General features: G+C 41.4%; 1 protein-coding gene across 2 annotated transcripts in view; it reads right to left on the bottom strand.

Annotated features, from left to right (window-relative positions):
* Positions 1 to 6,692: 6,692 nt before the first annotated feature.
* The window catches only part of tfap2e (transcription factor AP-2 epsilon), a 16,547-nt gene continuing 7,965 nt past the window's right edge, over positions 6,693 to 15,274 (bottom strand). For both annotated transcript variants that reach the window (XM_049602340.1, XM_049602341.1), the window contains 4 exons: positions 13,983 to 14,214; positions 9,999 to 10,117; positions 9,372 to 9,510; positions 6,693 to 7,640 (listed from right to left, as the gene is read on the bottom strand). In XM_049602340.1, the coding sequence (XP_049458297.1) occupies positions 7,379 to 7,640; positions 9,372 to 9,510; positions 9,999 to 10,117; positions 13,983 to 14,214 (752 nt within the window). In that variant the 3' untranslated portion in view covers positions 6,693 to 7,378. The remainder of the gene's footprint in view (positions 7,641 to 9,371; positions 9,511 to 9,998; positions 10,118 to 13,982; positions 14,215 to 15,274) is intronic.

The following is a 15,274-nucleotide window of genomic DNA, read 5'->3' as shown; positions in this document are numbered from 1 at the left end:
GGGGTTTTTGGGGGGGTGTCTGCTGGATGACCAAACTGCACTGAAATATTGTTGTAGAAGTCAGAAATTATTGTTTAGTTTAAACAGTGTTGTAGCACTAGGGATGGGGATTGATAACATTTTATTGATACCAATGCCACTATTGATTCCGCTCATCGGTCCTGTTCTTTATCACTTCCCTTACTGATTCCTGATCAATTTTCTGTGTGGGAAAAAAAGTAGGCCTACACAGGTTTTCAGCGTCAGTGCCACTGTTTTGTTATTATTTTTCATAAACAAAAAATGTGCTTAGCCTGTCTGCCATGTGGAGCTAATGTTATTATAATATTATCATAACAGGATATTCACCCTTGGTCACGGACGTGCTGCTGTCTTAGGAAGCAGAAGCACTTGTGTAGAGTGTCAAATACATGGCATTCCTTAAATTAAAGCCCATGTTGCATAGAAAGATGTTTGAGCATTCTGATGTGTCCACCCTTAAAAATTTAATTTTACAAACCTGCATTCTTTGTGAGATGAAGCCGCATTTTTGACCATTTCTCCTCCTCCACACTGACTATTTATTGTTGCAAATTTCCAGCTGCGTAGACACATGAGCCTGACGTTTTGCCACGTGCAACTGTCAGAGAAATCAAACCCCCATCAGTAACAGGAAGTGATAAGCTTTGAGGCACACAGTTCAACAATGTTCTCAACAGGTTGTCGATTCCAACTCCTATTAGGACTCTTGTATCTGTTATTATGTATTAGTTTTAAAACAATAAGAAGAAGAGGGTAAACTTTGTTCATCCCTCTAGGGAAAATTCACTTCACAAATACAGCTCACAAGCTGCCTGATTTACAGATTTATTTTAGGATTCATGTGAATAAATGCTCGCACTGTATATTCAAAACAAGATGGTTGTTTTCTCACTTTTTAACATGGAGCCCTGAAGTTTCTAATAGCAACATATCCACGTAGTCAATTAAAACAATTTAAAATATTGCCTGAAAAAATGAGCCACAGAGCTGCAGCAACACCTCTCTGATGCAGTGTCAGTAAATAAATAAACATAACCTGCTCAGAGTTGGCATCGACTGCAGAACTAATAAATCAGGTTACGTTGTACAGGTGTTGTGGTTGAGATTCAGTCTGTGTACCTGAGCGGGCTTGTCAAAAACAAACCCAGGTTAGCTTCAGGGAATATATATATTTTTTAATAGTGTATGTGTTCATTTTTTATTTTGCACCCTGTGTTTATTTCACCAGCAACCAACACACAACACATTCTGAGTTTGAATAGATTTGAGCCATAACCCGCACTCACCCGAACTCCAACCTTGGAAAGTTGAAATATAAACCAAAGGGAATTATTTTGTGTCAGGATAAACACTGAACTCTGAGAGGGCCGACGAGGTGAATATGCAGATAAATACAAGTGCTCCTCCTGTGAGTTTTACTACTGTCAAAACACCTAAGTTAAGGTGTGCTTACAGTCTCTTCCCTCAGGGGATTTTACTGCATCTTCTTCATCAGCAGATGTTTGTTCAGTTGTCATGGAAGTGGCACACTTTCCATCTTCTGACAAGTATGTTAAATTTAAAGCATGTTAGGATTCCCTTGGTCATTGAAAACCTAGACTAGTCCAGAAATTAGTCAAAATCAAATAAAAAGATTTTGAAAAGTCATGGATTTTTTTTGTGTATAATGAAATAGTTACAATAATCTTATAACCCTCCACCTAATGTAACATAATGGCAAACTATTTTTCTGTTGATGTCACGTTACTATAATACAATGGATCCCAACTGGTGGGTCATGGGTCCATTCTGAGTTTATTTCAAGTGCCATTTCCTGCTGACGATTGAGTGTCTGACGGACAGCTACTTGACAGTGACAGCAAAGTAGCTCAACGGCATGGCCAAAATGCAAGTATGGACCTTGAACTAATGATTAAAGAGAAATCTAGACCTTCTGGCTGGACTAGTTAGGAACCCCTGCTCTAATATACGTTGATGTGTGACAACATTTTTTGTTTTGTTTTTTCCTACCACCACGTGCATTTCTTAATTTTCTTCCCGCCTTCCCTCTCTCTCGTCATGTATGTCAGCTAGCTGAAATTATTCTTGAATGGAGTTTGAATCTGATGTGTTTGAGAAACACCTGGTACACAGGGTTATAAAAGTTTTTTGTTTTTTTTTGTTTTTTTAAACTATGGGCTCTTGAAAAGTCATGGAAAAGTTTTTAAATTTAGTCCATGAAAATGCATGGGAACCCTGGTATTGACATGATCACCTGTTACGTTGTGATGACAAATGAGTAAAATCAGTTCAAAGCTCAATAAAAGATAATACGTGTTGTGTAAGTGGCATAACTTTCTTTCTTTCTTTCTTTCTTTCTTTCTTTCTTTCTTACCTATTCTATATTACAACCATTTTCTAGGTCAACAATGAACAGTATGCTGAAGTGCACTTATGTGATGTTTGGAAATTTGTACATAAGTGTGTATGGTTTTGTACAGTTTGTACAGTTTTTGCCACATAAAGAGTTTGAATTTTTTGATGTGGGGCTGTATGAGGTCAGTGTATTACCTATAGTCGATGACGGTCAGCACACCCCCAGTTTGGAGAAACAGACACAGAACCTAAGCAATGTACTGCTGTGGGCGGAGCAGCCACAAAAAGTACTTAAGCCACCTAAAGAAAGGCTCACCTAAAAAATCTATATCAGTTTAAGGACGTATTCACACTAGCGCTATTTGGTCCGCTTTAAATGGACCCTGGTCCGCTTCCACGGATAGTTTCGTTTGTTTGGAGTGGTGTGAATGCTCATTTGAACTCTGGTGCGGACCAAACGAGCGAACCCTGGTCTGCTTGAAAACTGGGGGTCTCGGTTCACTTGCAAGTGAACCCTGGTTCACTTACAGTGGGAAATGCAAACGGACTATCCAGCAAACCAAAAAGAGGAAGTGAACCAAAGAGAGGTCGTGATGTAGAGCACAGTGCATTTTGGTGTTTGGTGTTTTTGTGGTGACCAAGCCGGGGATGGATTTCCATTTTCGATCCTGGCCAATCGATGAGCCGGGTTTTCTTCTTCCTCGTGCTTTTTTTCTTCCTGTTCAGTGGACGTTTTGGGCAATACTGCCCCCAAATAAGCAGCTGTTGTAACTGCGTGACATTGTCCAGGCGGTTTGGTCCGCTTTAAAAAGTGCAGTGTGAAAGTGAACCGAACCAAATGAAGGTGTGAAATTTTTCAGCATTCCCCGCCCAATCGAACCGAGTCCCCCGGACTATCCTGGTGTGAATGCACCCTAGGTGTGCATATTGAGAGTATTTTCATCGCTTTAGATTCCCATTGGAAAGTGAAACAGTGAAAATATTCTCAGTGTACCCCCCTCCACAGCAGTACATTACTTAGCCTCTGTGTCCAGGTACTGCTGTTTGTTCTCCAAACTGGGGGCATGTCGACCACCATAGACTGCAGGTAATACACTGACTGTGGAAAAGAACCTTACACAACCCCATTTGAAAAAATCAGACCGATTCCTATAATGAGCGATGAAAAAGAAGTATATCAAACTCTGCAGGGAGTAGATTGCCAGCAGGATGCAACTGTATGATAATAAAGTAAATCTTGAATGTCTGTCGCTAAATGTTTTCTGATGCACACCTGGTGGGTATGAAAATGAAATAATTCAAAATAAGGCATTGAATTCCTGCGCACTGTTAGCATATGAGTTCTGAAAATGCAATGTTTTGGTTAAAGACCTTTGTCAGGCATCAAATGCACAATATGAAACAACATCTCAATGCAAAAGCCACAGGCTGCATTTTTAGTAGCTGTGCTGAAAGTGTGCAGGAATCCAACTCTTTATTTTAGTGTATTTGTTACTGAAATTGGTTTTGAAAAATCGAGAATGGGCCTGTAGGTGGGTTCACAGGATCGTCATGGTTGCTAAAGAGTAGCTGCTGAGATAGATGTGTTTTGATTGTATACAGGGAGCGTTACAGTCAATGAGCATACTTATACACAGCTGTAAATGGAAAAACCAGGCCAAGTCAGTAACATCGCAGCTGAACGTGTGTGTGTGTGTGTGTGTGTGTGTGTGTGTGTGTGAGCCAGACAACCCATGTGTACAAGAGTGTGTGTGGCTCTATCATCGTCTCCTCTCTCCACCACAGACAGGTGATTAATAAACATTAAACAATCCCTCCTCTCTCAAACACACCGGAATCTGACGGGAAGAGCAGCATATGTTTGCCTGGAGGCACAGAGAGAGATGGAGAGCGGCCCCGCTGAGTGTCAGATAGAGGGAGAGAATAGGGGGAGAGGAGGGTGAGGAGGAGAGGGGAGGAGGGAGTTAGGTTACAGAGTGGGAGATGAAGGGATGGGGGGGAATTGACACAGGAGGGTAATGAGATGGGAGGAGAGAAAGGGAGATATAGGCAGGCAGGAATGAGTGATGTTTGAGAGCGTACGAGCAGGCGACGCGTGTATGTGTGCCGTCCCTGGAAAGCAGTAATTGCGTTGAGTATCTCATCCTGGTTAAATAAAGTGAAGGACTGTGCAGGGGAGGTGAGAGGTGGTCGGTGGGAGAAATGTGGAACAGATGGGTTGAGGGGGAACCAAGGTGTGTGTGTGGCTTGTTGGGCGCTGGGGGTCGCACCGCTGCTTCCGCTCTCTCCCAGGTACAGTGTTCAGGGCTGCAGCTGTGGCGCCAACGTCTCCCTGGGCCCCTGCTGGGGCCCTGTATGCATAGAGGGGCCCTGAATTTTTTGTCAGTGACACCTTGAGTGGTGCAAAATTATCTGTGTGTGGCCTCAGATTCAGGTTTTTGTGTTGGCAAGCTTTAGTCCAGCACTGCACAGGTACTACAATAATACATTGATTAAGTATTTTGTAGACTGACAGAAAATAATCAACAATTTTAGTATTATATTAATAGTTGAAGTTGTTTATAAGGCAGCTACAGGCTCTATGAGGCTGTACTTAAGCTTTCATTGCAGGTTTTTGGTCATCAACCAATGAAATTTTAACCTGATGATGGCGCTAGATGAAATATTTTACTATGATTTCTGAAGGACACATGAAATTCCAAACCAAACTTTAATCCAGTGGTTATGGAGACATTATTTCCCCAATAATCAGTTAATCATTTTGCCCATAAAATGTCAAGAAATTGTGAAAAATTCCAAAGCATTTTATTATCATGGATGACAAATAAAAGCTTCAGATTCTCACATTTACGATGCATGTAATCAGTTCGGCTTTTTGCTTCAACAGTTATTCGATGATCAAAATAGTTACCAATTAATTTTCTGTTGATTCATCACTCTATTAATCGACTACTTGTTGCAGCTCTTACGTCCACAATGACAATGCTAACATGCTGTAAATTAGCAGGTTTACCCACAGATCTATTATAATAACTAGATACCAGACCCCAAGATGGCCCCTTTATATTCCATTGGAATTACTCGCTTGGCGCATGGGCCAAAAAGAGTTTTCTAGTTTCTGGGTTTACTTTCGCAGGCCACTGAATATGCACAGTAGTGTATTTCCTGCTGGCCCCGCCCATGAGTTCCCCCCTGCCTCATAATTTACATTGTGATGATGTCAGTGGATCGAGTCATAAATGACCTTGTTTGGAGTTCAACATGTCCCGTCAATAGTTTTACAGACGGGAAAATGCTTTTTGGACTGCAGGGAATTTTTTCGGCCACCAGCAAAATTTCCACCATCTTAGTTTAGCATGTTAGCACAGCAGAGACAGCTGAGGCTGATGGGAATATCATTGGTTTTACAACATTTTGGTCATAAAACAGTTCAATTTCACATGAAATTTGGTACCAAATTAAATTGGGTAAGTAAAAACTTTGACCTGCTAATGGTGCTTGAGTAAAAGTCAGAGGATCACCCAAGTCAGAGGATTCATCCTCTGGGATCATGAATATCCGGACAAAATTTCTTGACAGTCCATGTTGCAGGTGTTGCAAAATTTGAGTCTGGAACAAAGTGACAGACAAATCAACACAGATCCCTAAAACTGCAAAAACTCTATTTTTTAGCTTTTTTTTTTTTTTATATAGTGTATAATCATTGTAAATGCAATATCTTTTGGTTTCGGAAAATAGGTCAGATATCAGAAGCAAATTGAAGACATCACTTTTGGCTCTGGGAGCTGTAATGGACATTTTTCACCATTTTCTGCTATTTTATACGCGAGGCAATTAACCTCACAAAAACTGACATATCAGTGAAAAATGAAATTAAATGTAAGTTGCAGCCCTCGCCATGACCTTTCTGTTGATGTCACGACAGACTTTGCCCACAGGGATCAATAAAAACAGAAAACAGAACATTGAGACAAATGGAAAAAATAAGCATTTACAATGAGGGCACAGTAAAAGCCCATTGTCACTTAAAAAGTTGAAGTGGGCAGTTAAAGACACCTGCTGGTGCCATCACTTTATACCATTCTGATATGATATCCTGGATAGAAACATAAAAACGCACTCACGAAACTCAACCAATCAGTTCTTAATTCTTTAATAATATATTACATTTATGCCGTAATACAATAATAATAACAACAGTAATAACATTAATAATAAACATACACAGAAAGTACAAAATGATTTGTGTTATTTTCTTTAAGTTACCAACACGCAGTACTTCAAAACAAAAGAAACCAAATCTCCTTTAGCTGCCTTTGACTCCTCCTCCTTACCCCACTGTCAGAGAACCCAGAGAACTCAATTTCCCATGACCACCCACTAACTACAAATGGAAGCTGTGCTTGTCCAATCAGGTGGAGTTAAAAGTCTCCTAATGTTCAAGAGGAGCAAAGAGCAGGTTGTCGTCTCGGATATGGCTTTACCACACTTCCCAGATGAGTTCAGTCCGAAAAATGTTTACTAGTGTGTGTGTGTGTGTGTGTGTGTGTGTGCGTGTGTGTGTGTGTGTGTGTGCGTGTGCGTGAGAGAGAGAGAGTCACTGATGAAGGCAGGGGTTTCTAAAACACAGATAAAGGTGACATGTTTACCCAAATAAAAAAAAGGAGGGGGTAAATAAATACAGCCATATGTAGGAACTCATCTTGAAGAGATGTTTTTGCAGACGCCATCATGACACAAACCAGCTACTGAGAAGAGAGGTCCATGCGTCATGTTGAGTGAGGTGGTTGTGGACACACATTACAGTACAGATATCATCATGACCCCGGCCTCCTCGTCGGGAGGGGCCGCAGAGGTTTTTCTGGGAGGTAAAAGTCTCAGTTTTTATCCTGAGGGCGAAGGTAAAGATGCAGAGGGGCACCAATCAGTCTTTCTCCCCTCTTTTTCTCCCTCCTTTCTGCCTCTCATCTCATCCATCAACACGTCCTGTCCGTCCTCCCCTCTATTTGCGGTGCTTCATCTCCTTGTCGTGGTGGCTCTTCCCTCCACCCTCTCCTTTGTCCAGCATTTTGATCGCCTCCATCAGGTAGCTCTGGAAGGCGGAGAGCGCGGCGCAGATGGCGGGAGTACCAAAGCCGTGGGTGAGCAGGCTGAAGTGGGTGAGGCTTCCCTGGACACCGGGCTCCAGGCAGGGGGTGGGTCGACTGCCACCCAGCGGAGAGCGGTCCTGGGACATCATGTCCACAAACTCCTTACAGATCTCCCTAAGAGGAAAACAGAAAAACATTAGTTTGTTATTGTGGCACTGTTCCTAAAGGGGACCTACTATGCTCATTTTTAGGCTCATACTTGTATTTTGAGTTTCCAGCACATGTTTACTTGCTTTAATTGTCATAAACCGCTTTATTTTTTTCGAACCGTCTGTGCTGGAATGTCTGTATTCACCCTTTGTCTGAAACTCTCCTCCTTAGAGTCTAGTCTCTGTAAACCTCCCTCCCGAAAAAGCCCAGTCTGCTCTGACTGGTCAGTGTTTTCAGAGTTTCTGTATCTCTGTGTTTCTGCTCTGTAATTGCAGCCAAAAGAATCACTGTGACGAAGAATAGCGATACTTTCTACAAAAAAAAAAAAAAATCACCAATAAAGGCTTCTGAATCAAAATCTTTACAACAGCAGGAACATAATCCAAAATCTGTGAGAATTAAACAACATCAGCAACCAGAATTACATGTTTGCCTGACATTAGCATGTAGCTACATGTAGCAGTGTGCTTGGAGCTGGGGAATAACTGTGTATAGCAGCATTTTCTCCTGTTAAAAATTTCCAATAAAAGCTTCTAAACACAACAACACATGCTCCAGCAGGAATAGGATGTGGAATCGGGGAGTAATTAACAACATCGGCAACCAAGATTAAACACTTGCAGTGACGTGCCTGGAGGCAGATGACCATATAAAGAAATTCGTCATGATCTGACGTCAGCTTGTCTCTGAAGTAGAAAAAAAACCTGATAGAAGCAGAGTGTCCAGAGCAGTCTGTAGTCTGAGGTCTTTGCTTTCAGGGAAGAAAAAGCATTACGAGTGTCTTTTAACTTTTATTCCCTGTGTCAATCAATGCCCAGCACCAGTACACCCTTTCATGGAATAAACTCAGCCTTTAGCCTGGGTTAAACCTGACATAGGTGTCAGAGTGTTACTATCTCACATTCACTCCCTCAGGGGAAAAACTCTAAACTTGTAACAGATTCAGTTTGAAATTCATAGAAGCACTTGATCTTATTCTGTCCTGATAAAACGTGACCCTTGGTATTTTTACTTTAGTTAACTCTATCAGTATTTAACACAGATCTGGAAGACCTGGTATCTAGCACTAACTCTCCTAAAAACAAAATCTTTAAGAGGCATTTCAGCTGTTTAGTGTTGCACTTCTTTTAAGTTGCACAACCCACAACAGACTAAAGAGGACCTTTTAATCTTTGTTAAAGCTCCTAAAACACATTTTCCAAAATCAGTTTGTAACATACTTATTATTTATTATAAAATTGTAGTCTGCAAGTCCATGCTGAGGTTACTCAAGTGATGACGAGGGCTGGGTATTGTCTGAGTACACCAGACACCACGGGCGTTTAGTATAGCCATGCTTTCAAACATTTTGCTGGCATCTCTGCACTCTGAACTGCCAACTTCAACAATTACAACAGGCTCAACTTCACCACACAAAAGACTGTATGGGTCGAAGCTGCTGCAGTAGTGGGCCAATCACATGTTGCGACAAATCGAAGAATGTTTTTTGTGATTGCGAGCAAAACCGTACAAATAGGGGTTTTTTTTTTCAGATATGGGTACAAAAAGACTTGAATGCATGTATTGTAATTGAGTACCAATACCTAGCCTTAGATGTGACACCTTGTGCTCCACATGACCAGCAAGTTGACTTGAACATGTAAAAATAGGTTGAATGCTCCTTTAAAATGTGCAGTGGAGGGATGAAGTACTCACTTGGTGGCAAGCAGCATGCTGCGCCGTGTTGGGAGCTGGTCGGGCTCACTCTGCCTGCACAGATACTCAGCTGTGGCTCTGGCTGGAAACTCTGTCTCACATACATAACCAAAGTCCCGCGCCAGATGGACGGCCTCACCTGCAGGAGGAAGAGGAGGAGGAGGAGGAGGAGAGTGTGTCTATTAAAACAGAATCAAAGCAGTAAAAAGGAAACAGCCTGTCATTAGTAAGGCAAAAAAGCAGCTCTACCTCTGTTTTTAGTGAGTTAAAGGTCAGTGCTTCAGTTTAGATTTCACAGTTAACCATATATTTGCTTTTAAATGACACACATTTAAAGGACTGCTGTAACTGCTCGGGTCAGGTCAGGTCAGGAGCCAAACTCTGCACCCATTTTTCTCACTTTCACCATTCAAACAGTTCACTGCTCTTTGGCTTTGTGAGGCGTCCGGAGCTGTAGCTTTTTCAAATGACACCATGCATGCATGCAGCCACCCATGCTATGACTTGTTTATTCATGCCTGCTCATGCGAGGACATTTCTATGTGAATATGTGTCTCTATCTGTCAGGATATATGCAGGTCACTGTATGTGTACGATTCTGTGTGTGTGTGTGTGTCTTTTCCGTACCCTCGACTAGAGATGTTAGAAGAGTGACGTTGGCTGCCTTGCGTCGCCCGGCGGGCAGGTTGAGGCCAATCTTCTCCAGACGCTCTCTCAGACAGCGGCCACCATTCTTTGACTTCGCCCTGAGGGGGGACAGGGAGACAGAGAGAGCAGTTTTAGGAGATGGTCCTTGTGTGTGTGTGTGTGTGTGTGTGTGTGTGTGTGTGTGAGTGTGTGTGTGTGTTTGTGTTCGTGCCTCTGTCTATGGCTGGGTGTGTGTGTGTTTGTGTATGTGTGTGTTTATGTAAGTGAATGTGAAGCTGAAATCTCCCCACAGTATGTTCCCTGTCAGCACTGATAGTGTCTTGTGTTTTTCACTGTTTTAAGTTGTTCTTTTACTTTCCTTTGCATGTTCTCATCACATTTTTTTTTAATTTTTTTAAAATGCTATATTAAGAATGTTTCATTATCTATTGATGCAGAAATATTTTTAGCTAATCATATGATAGGAGAGGTCCCTTTCTTGTAATGTAAAACAAATAAGTGCTGCATTCAAAATCTCACTTAAGCAAAAGTATTACAATCACTTTTTCATCTTTTTTCTTCTTCTGTTCCGTGTATTATCTTAACAGAAAAAAACGTACTTTAATTGTCAAAGTAATTAAAATAAAAAGTATTTGTTATGTAGAGAATGGTCCATGTGAGTGTTATATTGTTATATTATATATTAATGGATTATAGGCATTGTATTGTATTAATGGAAGTAGCATTTCACTGATGTACGAGTAAAAAATAAAACAGAAATACTCAAGTTAAAGAGATAGTTTGGATTTTTTAAGTGGGGTTTTATGAGGTACTTATCCATAGTCAGTGTATTTCACACAGTAGATGTCAGTCGGCACGCCCCCAGTTTGGAGAAGCAGGCAGGAGTACTGACATGGAAGCTAAGCAATGCACTGCTGTGGATGGGGTCAGCAACAAAACATTTTAGCTACCTAAAAAGTCCCACTTAAAATAATCAATATCAATTCAAGTTAACACCATATTGAGAATATTTTCAGGGCTTTAGAGGGAAGCCATTAACTACTTAATGTCCCCATCTATGCTCTCTTCAAAGCCACCAGACTCCACTGACAAAAACAGTAGTTTTAGCTCACTGAACACGGCAGCTGCTTGTCTACCACTGCCTTAATTAGTTAGTTAGGTTGCGTAATTGTATGACTCTGGTGAACCCGAACTGACCCTTTTAAACACCAATGTCACACAACAACACAAACTAACAAGCTGATTGAGACGGTGGTAGACCAGCAGCTCCTGTGTTCAGCCATGTTAAATCACTGTTTTTCTCAATGGAGTCTGGCTTTGAAGAGAGTGATATAACACTGTCATTTTCGAGTTGGAAATCACTGTCTGACATTAAGATAAAGCAGTGAAAATATTCTCAATATAACGTACACCTCGACTGATTGTGATGCTTTTCTTGGGTGGCTTAAATAGTTTTGTTGCTGACCCATCCACAGCAGTAAATTGCTTAGCTTCAATATCAGACTCCAGCCTACTTCTCCAAACTGGGAGTATGCTGACTGACATCTACTGTGTGCAATACACTGACTATGGCTAAGTACCCCATACAACCCCACATCAAGAAATCTGAACTGACCCTTTAGGTACAAGTATTTCAAAATGATAGGCAGTGATGTATTATTAGTGGGTTCGCTGTATCTCTCTGCTCTGGCGAGGAGGGTTTACGTTTATTTACGACTCTTTAGATCTTTTAATTATGTCCTCTTAGAGTATTTCAGCCTGCAACACGAATCACAAAGTTGTTCTCTGGCCCCGAGGCTGTGGTTCATTAAACCACATTGCTTCTCTTGTGATTTAGTCCCATGACCCATTTTGGGTCCTCCGCTCTGGCCCCATAGTCAAGTTAAAGCGCCCTTATTCTGAAAAGCTTGGCTGAAACGGAGTACCATCGCACCGAGAGTCTGTCATTTGGTTTGGAGCATTTTGTGTAATTTTGCATACTACCACCCATACTCAGAAATCCAGTATCATTACAGCTTATTGTTTTTACTGTTTTAACTTGAACAGAGATGTATGGTAAATACCAATGAACTGGATTGATAGATTGATTCATGGAATATAAGTGTCTGTGCTCAGTGCTCTAGGGTGCAATGTGTAATATTTTCAGATATCTGTTCCATCATATTACTATTGTTACATTTGTAAAATGACATAATGGACAAGCCAGAGCCTCTATCTCTCCCCTGCAGTGTTGTTTAGAGCAACTGTCGCCCAGAGTTACAGCTACATTTTTAATCAACTCTGGTTCTTGTTTTAACTCTTTCACTTGACTAAAATGGATAAATATTTTTCCTGCAACTCTGTCGTCCGCTGTGTACTGCCTTTTTCACTGGAAGAACAGCACAACCTTCCTGTTTTGTGCCATAAAGAGGCATCTCTGTGTGTAGTAAAGTGATCAGCAGATTTTGCCAGAATCCTCTTTAATCCCTCACAAACACTTTGACAGTTTACAGTATAAATATCAACTTTTGAGGCTCAACTGTTGTTTTGTGACAGTTACTGATTTCCTATATTTACCAGAGTGACTTTCAACAACATTCAGAGCAGGGTCATGAAGGACTCGAGTGCGGCAGGGATGATGTTTCCTTGTCGGCCAACAAAAAGCTAATGGGATTTTTCCATTAGATCAAGGGTGTAAATTTTGTTTCAACATTGTGGGGAGACACATATGAAACGAGAGTTTGAGGGTCCTGCCCCAGGATGTTTTAAGCATCAAACACATAAATTCCTGCATTCTGGGGAATTTTAACTCACCAATTTATGGTGCAAATGTTTTTTTTGTTTTTTTCAAAGTAAAAGTCATCTGTTATGCACATGTTCTACATATTGAGGTGGACGTCACCTGTGTGATGTCACCTGCATTCCCCTTGAAATCTACACCCATGCATTGGATTTTTTTGGGGGGGGGGGGGGATTATTGCAGAAAATAAGCTCTGTGGCAAACAAAAGTTTATGATACTTACTTGAACACTACTTTTATGATTTCTGAAGCATAAATGCAATCACCAGAAGTAAGCTAACGTTTCACCATGAATGCACTGCACCATGGTCACCGCCACCGCCATGTTCAGTGTGGTGAAAATCTGTAGTCTCATTTAGCCACTTCCTAACCACCTTTTTTAACACACACAAAGGCTTCAAAGTTCACGAGTGGGGTATTTACTGACGTATAATATGTGGTAGAACAAAGTGTGAGAGTCTCATGAGCTTGTGTAACCAAAAACTCATTAAAAAAAACCCACTGACTTCCAGACAAGCGAACCAGAAGTGCATTTTCATATTTTCGGACTCATTCCTGCACTACTCTATTGTTTGACACCCAAGGATATATAAGTACATACTGTAGATGAGATGGCCAGCCAGTTTGGTGACATTAGAGAATGCCAACGGTCTCAGATTTCACTCATACAGCAGTATGTTTTTAGGCGTCACAGCTTTATCGATTGTTCGGGTGTCTGCTGATGGAGAAGCTATGGATTTCCTCATTTACTTTTGTGAACACTGGTGCCAAGCAGTTACTGTAGATTCACTTTTGGTTTTGCTAGATGGTTAGATAAATGCATTAAGTAAGAACTATTTCAGCTTTAATTCCCAATATATATTCAGCCGTGATCAATGGGAATACAAGAGACAATAACATGGGCTTGCACGCTGTTTTCATTTAGATTTAACTAATTTAAGGCACAGTTCTCGAGCTTTCAGGCTTGTGACCCTTTTTTTTAAGCTGCGACAGCTCAACTATAGACAGAGTTTCCATTCTCACATTGTTTTTAGAGGCCCAATGAGGGAAAAACTCTCCAGAAAACTCAGACAAGGTTAGGAATTACTGATTCAAGGTGTATTTTTGTCCTTGAGTTTATAGACTCGGAGCCCCCCTAAACAACAACTACATCACAGCCTCTTTATACCCCATCTTTTTCTCACCTGCGGAGAACTCCACCCAGCAAAGAGGCGTTGAGGCACTCAGGCGGGGAGAGGCGTCGCTGCACCTCCCCAACTGTCACCTTGTACTTGGAGGTGGAGCTGAGCAGCGAGAGGCGACCAGGGACCGAACAGAAAACCTCAGCTGGGTTGGACACAGCTCCCACACCCAGACCCTCCTTGCAGAGGGACAAGGCTGACAGGGACGAGCCGTTCAGCTTGGACGGGATGGGAACTGGAGGAAGAAATGAAGAAAGTTTAGACTCATTTGCATGCGAACTATACATGCTCTTAGGCTATTTGCATTATTTGTGTCAGACAGAAAACAGCAACAAAGCAGGATGCGAAGGGAGCGAAAAGAGACCAAGGAGGAATAAAGATTGTGAATCTAAACATATGTTTTCTGCAGTGACAATTGGGCTGTGTGAATGACTTGTGTGACAGTGTGCTTCTTCTCTCCTGATTAATCTATTCAGTGTAATGTTCTCCCCTGCTTCCACAGCTCTAATTCTGGAGTGCTGCTTGCTGATTGTTCTGTTTAAACTGCAGGTGGTTACATTTTAAATGTGCATTCTCAAATAGCTTTATGTCACACCTTCAAGAGCTCAATTCACACTCACTTTTCTCCAATGCGGTAAACTTTTAACATGAGTTTTTCTGTCTTGTTTGGGAGGAGGAGGAGGAGGAGTGAAAGCCGATCATCTAAATCCTTTTTCGACCACTTTGGGAGTTAAAGATTTGGGGAGTAACGTTGCCAGTTAAAGGTCCAGTGTGCAGGATTTATCTGAATCTAGCAGTGACGCTGAAGAACTGAAACTTCGCCCATGTGCCAAGCATGTCGGAGAACTATGACAGCTGACATGAAAATGCAAATGGTCCCATCTAGAGCCAGTGTTTGGTTTATCCATTTTAGGCTACTGCAGAACAACATGGCGGACTCCATGGAGGAGGACCAGCTCCTGTGCAATGACTCTTATTTTCAGGTGATTATAAACTTATGAAAACATAGTTGTGAATATTATAATATTATATTCCATTTCTGCCAGTAGATGCCCCTACATCCTTCACACTGGACCTTTAAGAAGCATCTCCCTGATTTGTTAGTTGTCCAGATTACCTGTTGCAGCACTGACAGGCGAATGAAGTCTATTTTTCTCCACCTTTGTTATGTCATCCTTCAAGGTGTTAATTGGTGTCGACGAAGCCTTAATATTTAATCCTAAATCCACTTAAGATGCAGTTGTGTGGGCAGAAATCCTCTGAATTGCGAGGATTGAAAGGGACCCCTTTGTGTG

This window comes from Epinephelus fuscoguttatus, linkage group LG17 (genome assembly GCF_011397635.1).
Source record: "Epinephelus fuscoguttatus linkage group LG17, E.fuscoguttatus.final_Chr_v1".
Lineage (NCBI taxonomy): Eukaryota > Metazoa > Chordata > Actinopteri > Perciformes > Serranidae > Epinephelus > Epinephelus fuscoguttatus.
The sequence above is the reverse complement of the archived record's forward strand: the minus strand, read 5'-3'. Positions and strand labels throughout refer to the sequence as shown.